At 40.1% G+C, this 17,153-nt stretch overlaps 1 protein-coding gene across 1 annotated transcript; it reads right to left on the reverse strand.

Annotated features, from left to right (window-relative positions):
- Positions 1 to 947: 947 nt before the first annotated feature.
- lrrc8aa (leucine rich repeat containing 8 VRAC subunit Aa) lies at positions 948 to 15,053 on the reverse strand. Its single transcript, XM_051413044.1, has 3 exons — positions 14,881 to 15,053; positions 7,141 to 9,265; positions 948 to 5,612 (listed from the first exon to the last, which is right to left on the reverse strand). Exons 2-3 carry the CDS (start codon positions 9,253 to 9,255, stop codon positions 5,337 to 5,339), a joined length of 2,391 nt encoding a protein of 796 aa, XP_051269004.1. The 5' UTR covers positions 9,256 to 9,265; positions 14,881 to 15,053; the 3' UTR covers positions 948 to 5,336.
- Between the last annotated feature and the right edge of the window lie 2,100 nt (positions 15,054 to 17,153).

The raw sequence follows: 17,153 nt of genomic DNA on the forward strand, positions 1-17,153 counted from the left end.
TACTCATACTTTTACTTAAGGGACACATAATGGACTTTAACTTTTTATTGATAGTTAAATACTATACTTATTAATACTACAAAAGAAGGGGGGTAAAGTAATTGTGTCATTCTAGTATCTGACCACCAGGTACCACCAGTCACTATAGAGCTGTCATCCCTTGATTTCTTATTAAAAACAGAAGTGTAATCTTAAATTGAGGTTCCCAACCAACACAAAATGATGTTCACTTTGTGAGACTTTGCTCTAATCTTTGCTTTCCCCCCTCTTGCAAATTAATATGAATTTAACCTTTTACAATTCACTGTTTAGTAGATTAACACAACCTGTGATGAGGGGTCGCGAATAAGTGTCTGTCTCTAATATTTTGCACCTGAAGACTACAGTTCATTATTACTTAATTATCTGGAGCTCATGTTTAGTTTTTAAGCCTGACATCCTGAAATATTGATGTAATTGTATTATTTCCAGATATTAGACGTTGTTCAAGAACTTTTATCATAAATGTCTCATTGTCCTCAAAGTTTTTAGTGTGGCTCTATGGATGGCAGCATAGTTTGGGATTTATTCTAGTTAGAAATGTCTGTATTCTAAATTTGAATTACTTAATTTGACCTGATACCCCGACTGCTCCTGAGGAGCAGTGTCATCAATAATCCCTGTAAGAAAGAGATAAAACTCGATAACTTTATCACAGCAGGCAAAGCACAGGTGTAATTAATAACATGACTGGCTCACTCCAATTACTTACTGGGACATCTAATAGAACAGAGCCATGGTTAATGTTATTAATTAAACCACAAGTCAAAATGTCAGCAGAGAAACGGGTCTATTAGCCTACTTCTTCTTAAGTATTTAAAATCAAATTCTCAGCAATGTGCTCAAGACTTTCCCCTGAAAGAAGAACCCATCCACCAGATGAGCAATTACCACTCTTTGCAACAGGATTTAGTGTTAAGTGTTTATTTTATTATCACGTGTCAGAATGGTACAAAAGTAGGGTCTGAACATTAGGAAATCAAAGTTCAGTTGTCCATAGTTACAGACGTCCTGCTTAAAAAGCCAGTGTTCAGTCCACTTGGCAACGATTCATTAATAAAGGCCTTATCACGTGTGATACAGACGGTGCTGATTAAAACTGTCCATCCAGCTTACAGTCTATATTCAACAATGACTGTTGTTAGGGGGTTAAAGTTGGTGGCTTTCTGTATGGCTATAATGCACACAAGTTCAGTATCAACAAACTCACGCTTCAAGATGTAATGGATGTGAACCCCCCGGAAAAAAGGGAACTGTTTTCATATATCCCTGATCTACAGGCATCAGAATACAGAGATGAATTAATCGTACATAGTAAATACAATCATGGATTTTAAAAAAAGTCTTTATACATAGGTAGAGATTAGATGTCAATGCAATTATGGCAGTTTTTTTTTTTTTTGTTGAATTATGCGATTTGTGGATTCAACTGAAATGGTATGTGACCGGCCAACAATGTACACACCTCAGAAATATTACAGATATTAACAGTACAATGATGTGTACTGCTACACACAATGCCCACACTGGAGGGTGAGCTCACCTCCATTTACAGTATATAAGATTGTTCTGTTGATAGTTCTTCCTGTTCAGTTGTGAAATCCTGTCTTGTATTTTGGGGACAGGAGCAGAGTCCAAACAAGAAGAAAAAAAAAAAAAAAAAATTCACTGTATGCAGTAAAACCCTTATCATGCGGCCTCACACGCTACACTACTTAAGGCATACATAACATAAAAACAAAAACAGAAGACCATTTTTGATATTTTGTACTTTAAAAACATTTAACAGAGAAAGTTTCAAAGCAAAACTATTTTGGCGCATATGCACAGAATGAATAAAAAGGATTATTTAAAGTGTCTGGATGAGAATGGTTTGCTTCTGACATGATACTAATTAAAGTGCTAGCATAACAGTTTTCACGTAACCAAGTGGAATTTGTATTAGTCACGAAAACTTCCTTCCTTTTGGTGCTCCGCAAATGGCTGACTGACCTCATCTCAGTCCTTCGCTGACGCTAACACGCAGGAAAGGGAGTGGGGACCGCAGGTTAAATGTGCTCATCTTGTGACTCAATAGGGAAGTGGCTGCCAAGGCCGTAGTCACAGCTCTGGAGGTCAGAAACAATGACTAGGGCGAATATAAATCCAAATGTTAGCAGGAAAAAGTGACACTCAGAAACATTTGGCTGAGTCATATTGCTGAAGCAGAAGTGGAGAAAGGCCAGATATATGACCCAATCTATATGTATATTGCAATTAGAGCAAATCCAAGGTTTGAATGACTTCCCAGTGATGCCCTGAGAAAGACTTCTATGGCACTCTTCAACTTCAAGAGTAAAATAGACTAGAACTGAATTTAAGGTTAGATAAAGCTCAGACCTTTTTTCTAACGGTATATTTAGCTGTGTGACTATCCAACCTCTCATGACATGAGGTTAAGGACACTTGATACAATAACTGACAGGCATTGTTTGAACGTCCTAATCTGACACTCTGTGGTGCACTGCAGGAGGGAGACTTTTAGTGTCAGCAGCACTGACAACTGCACTGCACCACTACGAGGAGCCATGTTACTATATCAAATTTACTTTGGAGTGACGTAAAAGTTGTCCTACGACCTGTCCCTATATCCACCGGCAGCTACTGCACTGTAAGATTAATCTTTTTGCAGTTTAATGCGCTAGTGCTCGATTTACTTGCCTATTTGCATTCAAAGCTTGGAATCCAACAGGTCACTATCTGCAAAATGTAGTGCAAAACATGTTCTTGCTCTTTCTTGGCACCACAGAAACTAAACCAGAGTGAGGTGGACATACAACTTCATACATTCCTTATGTTTTAAAAATGTTACACAAGCTAGACAAGCTGAGATTTCCTTTGCATTACCGCCTTTCTCCGGTGTCATCTGCTCCTTTTCTGTGACCTTTGCTTCCAACTTTAAAACTGTTTGCTAGTCAACACATTCAAGAATGAGGCTCTTCTTTCAGAACAGGACTGCGTAGGGAGAAATTCACTAATGACCCCTAGAAGGGCATTTGGATTCAGCAAAGGCCTCAGTGAAACAAAATTCACTGTGAACAAAGGTGCAATTGTATGATTACAGTGAAACTTCCTTTGAAATCGCTTAAAAAAGCTAAAAGAAAAAAAGAAAACAGCTGGTAACAATAAGACCACATACCATATGACTGATATGTATGAAACAACAGACATTACACATTTCAGCCATACATTTTACAACACGTGAAAAAAACAAGTCATGAACATGATGTTTGTGATCATTAACAGGGCATACAGCTTGTAAAAGATAAGGCCATATATTAGCAACAAGATGCCTGGCTGGAGTAAACATAGCAGGGTTACTCCAAATGATGCTATTAAATCCAAGGTCTTAACAAGAAAAGTGTTTCAAGCAGACAAAGCATGTTGCACTAATTTGGACCATGGATGTGGAAATCACATATTCTGCATACTCTCTCTGCGAATAAATGTTTCCCTTGTGTAGGTCGGTCAAAACCAGTTTCCTTCGCTCTGTAATTTCCTGTTTGTCCTTATTTTCGGATAAACAAAGCACTGACGAATGTCCAGTTTCCCCTGGAGTAAACTGAGCATGATAAATAGAAGGGCTAGTATACAAACAGCTGTGCAACTGAGTCACCAACACTTTGCTTTTGGAGACTGGCAGTACCTTGCAGCTAGTTAAGACTCTCCTATCTGCAGGAGTTCATCCACTTGGAGGTGCCATAGAGGTAATAATCAATCTAAGAGCTCATAATTCAAAATCATACTGATCATTAAAAAAAGTACCTTGATTCTGGTTTGTTTCATTGGTCATCTAATGGTTGTGAGATTAGCACTGTGTAAGCTTGCATGTGTTTAAATTTAATACAGACAAAGAAATCAACTCTGACAGGGAGTTTTCTGAATGTTTGTGAGCCTGTAGCTTTAATACGGGAAGCGCAAACACCTTGTGTAATTACTATCCAGTCAATGAAGCAACATGTATTAGCCTTCAATCGACCAAAGGTCACTTAAGATCTTCGACTACAGATATATGTTCCATAAGACGCTTAAAATAAATTCAAACAAAACAACAAATAAATGGCTGGATTCCTGGCTTTCACTCACTCACTGGATTTTGATCACATTGTTTGAATGTTGAATCAAAGTTTCACAGGCTCAAACATGATACCAATGTATGGTAACGTCTGAAGTCAAGCTAAATTCTGTACCTTGTTCAAGTGGCCAAATCACACAACCGATAACAAGACACACCAGTAATGTAAATTATGTTTAGTCATGCAAAATAAGGTAACGCCTGTTTCACATGGTGCATTTCTCCATTACAGCTCCCACAAAGCCAAGAAATGCTGCCGCACAGGCAGACGTTATAAATTAACAACTGGAGGGTATTTAGACATTGTACTGTAGAGTTTGTTACCATTTGTTCCTGCTGAATATTTGACAGCTTGTCACTGATGCCGTTTCATCAGTCCTCTGAGTTAAGGCCTAAGCTGTGAGATCAGCTGTGGGATGATCTGTTGATGTTCATCACAGAGTCATTTTGTTCACATAAAAAGATGTCTCCGAACACTGGAGAAAACCACAGGACCAAACTTTCATGCCTCAACAAATTGGCTGTCAGTGGCACTATAATTTATTCACCAACATCTGTCAGTATTCTGAGCCACACTGCAGCGCAACTGCAAATGTAACTATAAAAATTTCAAAAGTAAAATTTTGAGTCTCAAGGCCAGAGGAAGGTCAGGCAAACACTGCTTTGAGCATGTTCAATTTGTGCATGTATCACATGATCAGCAAAGAAGTGATAGTTTTAGCCCACCGGCAAGGCTGAATCGTGCAAAGTTTTTCTTGATTTATTTTTTTTGGTTCTCTCTAATAAACAGGTCTGCTTCAGCAAGGTCCTACTGTCACATGCATATTCGACATCACCTGCTTGCTTCCTTGCTTTTATATTCATGATTACAGAAAAGCCACATTACTGCACCACCTTTAATCACCAAGCTTAGTCATGAGAATTTTCCTTGGCGAACATGATACTAGTGATTTCCAAAAAGACATCCCTGGAGGTCTTGAAATTTTACATCCGTGCCATTCATAGATCCAGCCAGGGACGCCCCAAGCACCAACCAAACAATAGGGTGTCACTTTTTTTGAACTGGCATGGCCATCACTCCTGCAAACCTCTCAATGTTTGCCTGCCTTTATAAACAAAATCACTGCTCGTTTATTTCTCCAATCAAACTTCTCTCCTCTGCAGCTCTCCACTGAGCTTAGGCTCAAGCTTGCTCCTTATCGGCCCTCCAAAGCTGCTCTTTGACTTCCGATGGCAGCGTGTTGAACAGGTCCTCCTCCACCACCAAACCGCTCCTCTTCAACAGCCGACACTCACCAAGCTCCACTGGGAGACACTCAAGACGGTTCCCTCTCAACTCCAGCTGGGTCAGCCCGGTGAGTTCTCCGAAGCGTGACGGCAGCGTCTGCAGGCAGTTGTTTCCCAGATTCAGCGTACGCAGCTTCTTGCACTTGAACAGCTCTGGGGGCAAAGTCTCAATCTGAATTGGAGAGGATAAGAGGCAGAATAATGGAGGATGTCAAGTTAACAATGATCAGACAGTTGTTCAATTTTTAATCCATATGCCTTGGCCAAATGAGGCAGGGATTTGAGAGGTGAGCAAAGGGCATAAAGGAAATGATTCTCCACTGTAGTGACTGGAGAATGGTTCAGCTCTATGTCACCAAATTAAAAAAGATAACACAACACAACCCTCAACGCTGGAATAAAATCTAAATAAGATTAAAGGGCAGTAAGAATTTGCTGTCAAGTCGAAAAGTCTCATTAGAAATGTAGGATACTGGAAAAGAAAAATGGCTTACATGGTGTCAACAAATCATTTAAAATCAACAATCAGTCATGTACTCTTGTACCTTTTGTGTGCTTATTTTCCATTAAGTCCTTCTCCTATATTTCCTTTTTGTTTGAAATCACATCCTATTAAAACGCCTACATAGACACATTTTTCACAATTACACAACTCATTTGAATTGATAATGTGCCCACGGTGTAAAGAGGGTTAAAAAACACAAGAGACACCAGAAGGGTCCCATTTAATGGAGCTATTTTTGGCCGCACACAAACCTGCTGGAACCTATTTTCGGTGTACAAGCAAACACAATAAAACGGCAGTAATAGTAGCCTTTACTGAAAACACATGATCCTGGCGCTGTTTTCAGAAGAACGCGGTTTCTCAAATTATTCACAGCCAGCAGAATAAAATTCATAACAGCATTTTGAAAAGACTAGAATGATCAAATTTAAATAAGCCAAATGGACTAACCCAGCCTTGAGTGTGATGGCAGGATTTGGCACAGCAAGTATTTAAGGTGAATATCTTTGCAACTGAGATAAACAACATCCTAAATAAAGCCCACTTTGAGGGTTTAGCTAACTTCTCAGGAAGTCTACAGGAGATGGGAACAGTTTTATCAGCCATTTGCTTCTCTAAAGCGGAGAGGCTGGATTACACTGTGAGAAGGGCAAGGAGTACATCATGCTCAAAGAATCATAATGTGGTCTCAGAGAAAAAATGTATCTATGTCTTAGCTTGATAGAAAAAAAAAAAAACAGTGTGTGTCAGCAGTTAGCATAAATTTGAATTGACTGCTGTGTGCTACTGAATCATGTGTTCTGTCACTTCAGTCTCTAGGAAGCAGATAAACAGACCAAGATTATATTAGTATCTTCAACATTTTCTTAACTTCTACATGGACCAAAAATCTGAACTGTCCAGGACACTTTTAAAACCCCCAAAATATCCAGCAAAGTATCTGTTGACAATACACAATGACACAACTACCAAAGCCCTCAGTCATGTGGTTATCTTTAAAGCCATAACTCCCAATCTATCTATGAACATCTAAGCATTTTTAAGCGCTGACCTTTGTAAATACCTTATCTGGCCTTTGAGCTAATCTTGTTCACACATGATAGAAAGATGGAGGGGTGGAGACAGATTACATTTCTAGCTTTCACTAAAATGAAAACATGGACTGTACAAATTCAAGGGAAGCTTTGCCTCTTACCCTGTTTGCTGTCACAGCGAAGTACTGCAGGTTCTGAAGGAAGCCTACATCAGCATGGATGCTGGTCAGGTTGTTGTGACTCAGGTCTAAGAAGCGCAGCTTGCGGCAGAAGAAAAGCTGGCTGGGGATTTTCTCTATCTTGTTCCTGTTGAGATACAGCCTCTCCATATTGGTAAGTGTTCCGATCTGTATGGGGATGTAGGCGATCTGGTTGTACCACAGCTTCAGGCACACAAGCCGGTGCAAGTGCTGGAAACTAATGATCTCCTCTATTGTCTTCAGATTGTTGTCCTTCAGGTCAATCTCCTGCAGGTTGTGCAAACTAAAGATGGAGTGTGGAATGCGTTCGAGATCGCAGCGAACAAGCTCAAGCTCTGTCAGATTGACCATTTTCTTCAGGCTGTTGAGCACCATCAGCTTGGTGCCTTCGTTATTTATGGAGAGCTTCTGGAGGTGCACGCCCACATCTGTCACCACCTGTGGCAGCTTAGTCAGATTGCTTTTCAGACGTAGCACTTTAAGCCTTTTGAGCTCCCGAAGCCCATCGATGACGATGTACCGATTGTTCTCAGCACTCAGGTTCCCGGTTAAGTGCAGCTCACTGAGGTTCTTCAGGCTGTAGATCCACAGCGGAATCTCCTTGATGTCTGTGAACTTGATGTGAAGAGACTTTAGGTTCTCTCTCAGGAAAGCAAGAGCTGGGGCCTCAATTTTAGCTGGTGTGTGATAGAGCCACATCTCCCTCAGGTTGGAGAGCTGGGCGATGATCGGTGGGATAGTTACATCAGGGATAAGCTCCAGCTTGAGCACTTCCAGCTCAATCAGATCAAACACTGTGTCTGGGATCCCACTGAGCATGAACAGATGCAACTCCAGCTTCTCCTGGGAGTTCTTGGTGATGCGCTGCCTCAGCTTCTCTAACGTCCACTCATTGTTCAGGTTCAGCTGCCTCAGCTTGTTCTCGCTCACCTCTGACAGGAAGACCGCAAAGCGCTTGGAGTAGAGAGGGTCATACTGATCTATCATGTGTAGCATGAAGGCAAAGTCGTTCTTCAAGTCAGGGATGTCACTATAGCTGCTTTCTTCGCGAATAGATTCGAAGGAGTAGCGTTTGAGAGAGCGGCTGACCATCCAACAAAGAGTGTACATGCAGATGAGACCATAAACCACCACCAAGCTGATGTAGAAACAGGCCAAAATCTTGAAAAGAGTTGCTAATGGATGGGCACAAGAGAACGTGCTGTACCCTGTTAGATTCTGAATGTCCACAGAGCACACTACACTGAACCTGATGTTGCGTACATAATAGGCTGTGTAGCAAATGATCAGTATAAACTTGATTACTTTGATGATGGTCTGACGTATGTAAAGACGGTACACTATATCGCCCTCCTCTACATGGATCCTGAACTTCTTCACCTTCTCAAAAAGAGCCTTGGCCTGCTCCCCTTCTTTTTTGTCTAAAACCCCAGTTTCAGAGCGATCTACAATTCCTTGTTCAATTCTGGACTTTGTTCGTTGAAGCATGGGCACGCTAGCCTCGACGTCCTCGCTCACACATGAGGCCTTCTTATCCATTGACCCGTTCATTTTTCCCACAGGTTTGGGGTCGCTCTCTTCCACCACGGTCTCAGACAAAGCCCTTGTTGTCCATGGAGAGTCAAAGCACTTGAGGAGGATGGAGACAAAGTGCTCCAGTTTAGAGCTTGTGCGGGGGAACTTGAACCAGAAGTTGCTGCAGGCCAGAAAGATAAGGGTGTGGAGTAGCACCAGATAGGGGAAATATTTGGCAAACCAGTGTAGTTTGTTCTCATAGCAGACAGCATCGACATAGTTATACTGATGACGGTCGAGGTCATACTGGATGCCTTTGGGTTCTGGTGCATTGGTGGTGCTCACATTTGGGAAGGGCATGGTCTCGCATGACTTGTTGACCACCCACTTGCAAGGCAGGCAGATCATCTTGTCCTGTGTGACCTGCAACGTACCACCGAACACCGCAATCATCAGCATGACGACTGAGATGTAGTCGGTGAAAACGTCCCACCATGGTTTCAGGATACGGTATGCTGGCTGGGTGTCAGCAAAGTACCGGAGCTCTGTGATGGGAATCATGATGGTTTATCTAAAAAGACAAAGAAAACAGGGAATTAGTTGGCGACATGTCAAGTTTGGATTATTGGTCAGACAAAACAAGCAGTTTAAAGATTTATTCAGGTATTTTAACACAACTTGAGATGCAACAAATGATTCTTGTTATTCGATGAAATGACCCCCCATAAAAACTTGCCGAAGGGATGACTTGTTTTGCCCAACCAACACTAAACCTGATGATTTGCCGTTATATAAAAACAGGAAAAAAAACAAATAATCACATTTCAGAAGCAGAAACCTGCAAACCTTTTAAGTTTTTGCTTGGAATATGAGAAACTATGAATCAAAAATCAAAATGGTTTCAAATTACTTTTCTGTTGATGGACTAATTGACACCTCACACCCTAGTATACCACCAGCCTTAATGTAGAGAGCAATGATGCAAGACTAGATCTAAAATGTTAAATGTCTGAGTGTAGTATGGTATAGTTACAGCTAAAATGATAATGTTTAGACATTCACCCTTCTGCTCTTTTACATCTAATGCAGTGGAGTTAGTAAGCCTTGTTTAACCTCTTTGACTCCCTTTGTTTCTTATATTGTAAGAATAGAACTGCTTGTAACTTTAAATATTTTACAGATTCACACACAGATCTTTCTATGTTCTGGTTCAGGCAAATCAATAAATCCTATACTTAGAGACTGAACTCTCAATTCAGTTATCATCATCTTCATCATCATCATACATACAGCCCCGGTCAGCATGTTTAAGGCCAAGAGTATACCAGACTAGCTGCACACAAAGAGACACAGTCATTACATTTGCTGTGTATCTGCTGTGCATCAGGATATCCTGGGCCTCCTGCATGTGCCGACAGCACACTGTTGTTCAGAGACTGCAGAGCAAGCCAGAAGCAAAAGGACCACAAATTCTGACACAGCACGCATGTTCATACAAGTCACTGTTTCTCTGAATCTTCTGATGTGCTTTCACACTTTCTTCTTTAGAGTAATAATGTCAAATAACACTTCAACATCTAAAAAAAACATACAAACATGAATGACTATTTCCTGATGAGCTTTGTGAAATGGTATTTTTCACTTCTTAAAAAGGACCAGTGTGTAGTATGTACTGGCATCTAGCAGTGTAGTTACTAATTGCAACACCCTTGCCTCACCCTCCCATTCCAAGCATTTAAGAGAAACTACAGTGGCTGCAAAACTTGCAAACAACACGAAAGGTCCTATCCAAAGCCAGTATTTGGTTTATCTGTTCCGGGCTACCGCAGAAACATGGCGGTTTAACATGGCGGACTCCATAGAAGTCGGCCCGCTTCCTCTGTAGATAAAAATGGCATATTAAATCAAAACACAATTTTCATTTTCAAGTAGTTAGGCATTAATAAAAACATACCTATGTATATTATATTCAGTTTCTGCCAATAGATCCTCCCAAATGTTACACACTGGACCTTTAAAAGTACAGAGAATAAAGTATCAGAGTGGATGGGAATACTGAAATCAAGCCAAGAACAACAACTTGAACTTTGACTGTGAAACTCTCTGCAAAATGGAAGCGATACCAAGTGAGCTCAGGCTGCTGACCACGTAACAAATAAACCACGAAACCAAAAGCCCAGGCTGCTGACCACGTAACAAATACACCATAAAACCAAAAGCCCAGACGTCTATTTACACTTGAGTGCATCTGTCAAAGCACCATTTTACTTCCTCATACAGTAAATGTGTCAGTAATGCAATAAATACAGCAATCTAAGCAGTTTATTTCCCCTATTCTATGTGTTTCAACACTTAATGTTAACCATAGAATAAGTCTGATGTGGACAAACCCAATCATGTAGTATATAGAGAATATCCAAATATCATGGTCTTATCATGTCTGCTTCTTAGTTTAATACAAAGTTGGGAGGAGTTAATTTAAAAAAAAAAAATCCTCTCCCTGTCCACTCAGATTACCCTTTACTTACAGGAAAATGATGAAAGAGGATAGCTGGTCAAGTTGCTAAAAAAGAAAGCCTTGTTTTATCCAGTTCAAACCAGAATGGCAGTACAGTCGCTGTGGGCCTCTTCTGTTAGGTTGCTGTTTACTTCAACTCAGAAATTACAGCACACACAGTAACCCTAACAGCTGCCCACCTCTAAATGTGACCATTCCAAGACCAGAACAGTACATTAAATATGCTTAGGCTGAAAGTGTGACCTTGTGGTTATACAACACACACTAAAGGAAAAACCTGCTCACTTCCACTTTTTCTTCCTGCCAAACACAGATTGCAGACATATTTGAAGCAGTAGGCGTTTTCCCCAATTCAAACTATAGATACTGGCCTGTCTCGTGACTTCACTGATAAGTGACAAGATCAGATAAACTGTCAGAACAAACTTCACGTAGCATGTCTTAAAATAAAAGCTTCAAGCTTTAGAAGAGCTTCACTCCAGACCAAGTCCAGATCCTGTGACATAATCAGAGTCCCTAATATCTTTAGTTTAAAAGAATGTCCAAGATCTGTTATTATCCTGGCACAGGAAAATAAACAACAGTCTGCAAGCAGCTTATCTTGTCTATGCATCCCACTGACCCATCTCCCCTAAAGACTCCACAATTTCAACCAAGGACTTCCACTTTGATGAACTATACAGCTATTAGATCACTCTCACCATACCACCATACCATGATGTCCTAAATTAAAAAAACAGGAGGTCAGCGAGACTGCACTTCCTGCTTGTATCCTTACTCCGTTACCTTTCTCCTGAATCTGTTCCCTGAACAGAGCTGCTTTTGTGTAGGCGGTCTTTGTTGATGAGGCTCTGACACATGGGCTGAGAGAGGTGCAGGTGAACCTGGTCGCTGTGGGAGCCAATATATTACAGAGCCAACTCTAATTTCACTCAAGGACACTAGTGTCTCTCAACTAAAGCTACAGTCGAACAGAAAAATAAAGAAACTGACTGAAATGTCTCTTTGCAGTCGTTCCCCCTTCAATTGGGTCTTAAGACAAGGAGGTTAGGTACATTTGCTTTCGCATCGGCTTCTGTGTCCAACCATTTCTGTCCAAAACCCACAATCCCTCATTCACACCCACTTTACACCGAAGCCAGCTGTGCGGAAGTGAGGAAGGAATCAGGGGTTGAACATCTCTCGCTAGCTTTCAATACCATGAATGTCTTCAAGGATACACTGTGCGCCGCTACCGCCAGCATGTTTGATTCCCGACGAGGTTGGACAAAACATCATAAGAACTACTTATTTTTAAGCATAACTCAACCCGTAGTCTTGTTCTTCTGTGTGTGTTAGCCTTGTGTTAGACTAGAAACATGTCTACGATGTACACTGCTTCTCGCCCAATCCATGCTGGGATAGGCTCCAGATCCCTTGCAACCATTAAGAAGATAAGTGGCTTAGGAAATAGATGAATGGAAAGATAGATGAATGCCAGCATCACCATACCGCTAATAGTTGGCTCCAAACATTCATTACATCCCATTAGTTTGATATGTGCTTTTTGTGTTTGGAATATCTCTCAATATTCTCCCTGAAACAACTTTCAGATTCCCATTTAAGGGCTAGAATACACCGAAAGGATCTTCAGTGCTAGCAACACGAGGGCCTTGCACATTTACTGAGTAATTCTGTCCTGACAGTACACACCCTATGATACAGCATGGATGGGCAATCAATAGGGAATGACACATTTGGGGATTCTTTCACCAGCTTTTAGTTGTTGAGACCATTATATCCAGATTCCAGTGTTGTGGTTGTTGCTTAACACACACTGGTCTAGATTTAAGGGAAATATTCAACCTAAACCAAAAGTCTCACACTAGCTTAAGACAGGACCAAAAGAGTCTCAGACCATCTCATATTGAACGTCTGCTGTTGATGGGAACACAAGAGAGCTGACATAATTAGATGATTAAGACATCTCCAACTATTTTGCCATTTGACAGTAATCATTTCCTAATTGACATCACTGTATATTGAATATCTTTGGGTCTTGACTGGACAAGACATCACATTGGGTTTTAAGAAATTATAATCAGGATTTTCTGTATAGATTATTAATTAAAAAGACGATTAGTAGATTAACTGACAGTTCCAGCACTAGTGCACAACTTAAACTGAAAAAGGAGAGCACACTTCCAACTTTTTCTATCCCAATGCGATTCTGATACCTTAATTCAGGATATCTGCTGATCCCAATTACTGTTCCAACACCACACTGCGTGCAACTGATTGACACCCATTTTATGTAAGGTAACATGAGGCCAGGGATTGTTGTGGTGCTAAACACTGAGTGTGCGGGATGCTGTGTGTAAAATGAATTCGACAAAGAAACTATATTTATTGTGGCTATGCAAGGCTGACACCTGATCCCCTTAATATGGTCAATGTCGGCCTCCATGCCAATACTGCAAATCAAATCTGTGCAACCCTACCAAGGAAGTCTCTTATGGTTTTGAAAATACAACAAGTTTCGACAAAACTCCTGACTATAGGAATTGAATCTCTTCTCTCTTCTGCATAAATAACCTTTCCACAAATAAATGCATCTAAGAAGTGAATGTCATTTAGATTTCTATCCATCTGCCTGTTGCTGGGTCCTAACTAAAGCCCATTCTGTGTGGACGTTACAGGCGTACTGTAGGTAAAAGGGTTCATGTTCTCTGCAGCTGATAAGGAGATCACAAACACCATTTTCCTGTTCCTTGGAAAAAAAAAAAAAAAACCTTCTCCTCGGGCCACCAGTAGAAGATGAGAGATAGCTTCTGTTCTCAACCCATCTGCCCAATTCTGGCAACAGTACAGTTGTGACATCAAGACATGGAGCAGACAGGACATTGTTTTCAGTCTTATCCAGGTCTAACTGGTTCTAGCCCACAAAAAAAGCCAATTCCCTTTTAATGACAGCACTGGTGATGCCACATTTGCACACACACACACATGCTCACAACACACACAGATAAGAGTCAATCGAAACCCCCTTGCAAAAGCATATGTTGATAATATAATTTGACTAAGGGCACATTAAGCCCTTATAAAAAGAAACGCTATAAAAAGGATCTTACAGGGACATAATACAAATGTCACGCCAGCCATATACACCCGTAAAAGCATGTTATGTCCTACAATACTACTGCAATATTCGTGTCATAATGAAAATACCGTGAGGAAAAAAACACTAATTCACAAAAATATAAAAACAGTGCTTCATTGTTTGTCACGACCTACAGTATCAGACAGATCATAATATATATAAAAAATTAAAATCCATTGTTAAACGGTACGACTGTCTGTCATGATACCAGAATAATGTAACGTTTGCCGGCCTCCAACTGTGGACCAAACGTTACTGAAAAAAATCAAGAATATTTCATCAGCTATTCATCTGAGAATAAGAGACTGACAGCAGCGCAGTCTTAATAACATAACATGTAAATCTAACCCAGTGAGCGACCTTTTTCCCCCTATAAAATGGGCTTCTCCTCAACAACAGGCGGCCGGGTGGCGACGGGAAAGGATGTCCTCATACCGATGCCCAGTTTGCGAAACTGCGGCAGTGAAATCACCCTGAAACACACACACACACACGTTAGAGAAATAAAATTAATAAAAAAAAAACCGACCTGTTTTATTAAAGCTGGTGTCTCTCGCCACCTCCGCACACGGGTGACACATTTCTCAAACGTTTTTTCCTCGGCGGGTGGTGTGGCTGTGGCGGACACCGGGCCGGGGGAGCCGACTCGAAGGCGTGAGCCGAGTGTGCTCGTTCGCTCTCACGAAGCCTGGGTTTCTACACGAGACTGGCGGAAGTGTTGACACACGCTTGCCGCTATCAAGATAAAAGCACGGCGCTGGCGTAATCAACTGTCATACCCACAGAGAGAAATAAAAAATAAAAAAAATCCTCAATCAGCTATTATGATATATATATACAAAAAAAAAAATCGGGAATGATGTGGAGGAGAAATTTTAGTATAGCTGCTTAATTATTATGGATAAACAATATATTGATATATGTTGAATTAATAGCCTAAAGTTAGACTAGTCTGGGTTGGCAATATTATGGAATAGCTCCAGTCAAAGAGTCAGATGATTTTATTTCAGATATCACAATGGGTTATATTTTCATTATGTAGGTAGATGTGTGCATGTTTTTTTAAAATAATAATAGAAAATAAGTTTATAAAGTAAGTAATTGGCTCACTTAGAGTTCAACTATTGGTAAATATTCTCCACCTAATATCAGCCAATAAGAATTATTAGTAGGAGTTATTAGACATGGGAAATACAGTTTCCCACACTGCAAATTAATTACAACACTTGTAATAGTTACTGAAACACGTAAGTCTGGTCAGACTACATTAGTATAAGCCCAAGAGAAAACACGTACAACAAGGAAATAGCAAAAAAATAACATAACGCCAAAAATATGTAAACATGGCAATTTTCCAATTGCCATGAAACTGCCATTTGAGAGAAGTAAACTAAAATTAGCTGAGACAGTCTGAGACTCTGACCTAATTAGCCTACCAATTAAGGGGGCTGCCACACTGGCTTTCATATTTGTTTTCAGTGTTTTCTTTTCTTGTCTTTCTTTTTTTTTTTTTTTTGGTGATGTGGGGATGTAAAGGTTTATAAAAAAAGTATATTTTCAAGACATTTCTCTGCTAGTGTGGCACTATATTGACTTTATAGTGGTCATATAACTACTTGACATCTGTATGTGTTTACTGTTAATCAAATTAAATGTGCTATATTGGCATGGCCTTAGTTACAGTATTACACAAGTATGATATGCAAGGTTTACAATGTAAGTATTCTTAATCAGAATCTAAGAAAAATGTATCTGCGATCAATAAAAAAGTGATTTCACTGTGCATTAAACCAACACAAAGTGTCTGACATTAATATACTAGATCATTTTGGAGACTGTGTTGATCAAAAGCCACACACGGCATGAAATGAAATGAACTGTAGCCAACATTAACTCCTCAGCTCAAAGCATTTAAAAGAAATTCTCATCATCATGACCAAAAGTATTGTAGAAAATGTTCTCTCAAATTAATTTCAAATATCACATACACTTTCAAAAAGGCTACATTTCAGGGAGGACTGTTCCCACTGAATAATAAATGTTTGCTTAAAATAAGGTCTTATAAATAAGGAATGAATGCTTCCTGTAAATTTTAATTGAGCAGAATATCAGATATGGAGAGTATGCTATTAAACCAGCAGCATTTGGGGATCATGTGATTTGTGGTAGACCACCTCGTGTCATTTATTATTAGGTATAATGATTGTTCTGTCTATCATGAGTGTTTGCTCTATGTTAACATCACTTTTTGTTCAGGTTGTAACAGAGGAATACAGGACACAAAAACTGAACATGGACTCACCACAGAGGCAGTGTGTCAGCACTGGGAACCTTCCCACCACATTTCCAAGCAGGATTAAGCAACACACTCTTCAGTCACCACCAGCTCACCCAATTTGTCATTTGTGCTGATTGTCATTCAGCTCAGCCTTAGCCAGGTTTCTTCCATTGTTACCTGTTAAAAGGGGATTCTTGGGGAGTTTTTCCTTACCATGATTGAGGGTCTAAGAACAGAGGGTGTTGAATGTTGTACAGATTGTAAAACCCCATAGGGCAAACTGTAATTTGTGATTTTGGGACAATAGCATAAATTGTTTTGTCATAAATGCATAATCTGCCCCTACCACAAATGTTTCCTCTAAAACACTTACAAACAAGGCTATATGTGCACAACTAGTACAATATTACTAATATACAAGAGGATGGATCCAAAGTTTATTTTTGAGATTGGAAGGAAAATTAGAATCTGAGAGGTGATATCAAAGCTTTTATGTCACCCTCTGGTGGTTGTGTTTAAATAAA

The sequence above is a fragment of the Dicentrarchus labrax genome, unplaced genomic scaffold (assembly GCF_905237075.1).
Source record: "Dicentrarchus labrax unplaced genomic scaffold, dlabrax2021, whole genome shotgun sequence".
Classification (NCBI taxonomy): domain Eukaryota; kingdom Metazoa; phylum Chordata; class Actinopteri; family Moronidae; genus Dicentrarchus; species Dicentrarchus labrax.

What these genes read in the sequence shown, in the direction of transcription:
- lrrc8aa (XM_051413044.1), bottom strand. Translation starts at nt 9,255, where the DNA reads ATGATTCCCATCACAGAGCTCCGGTACTTTGCTGACACCCAGCCAGCA. An exon ending in TCGCTGTGACAGCAAACAGG is followed by an intron (nt 5,613 to 7,140) that starts GTAAGAGGCAAA and finishes TCTCCAATTCAG; the next exon opens with ATTGAGACTTTGCCCCCAGA.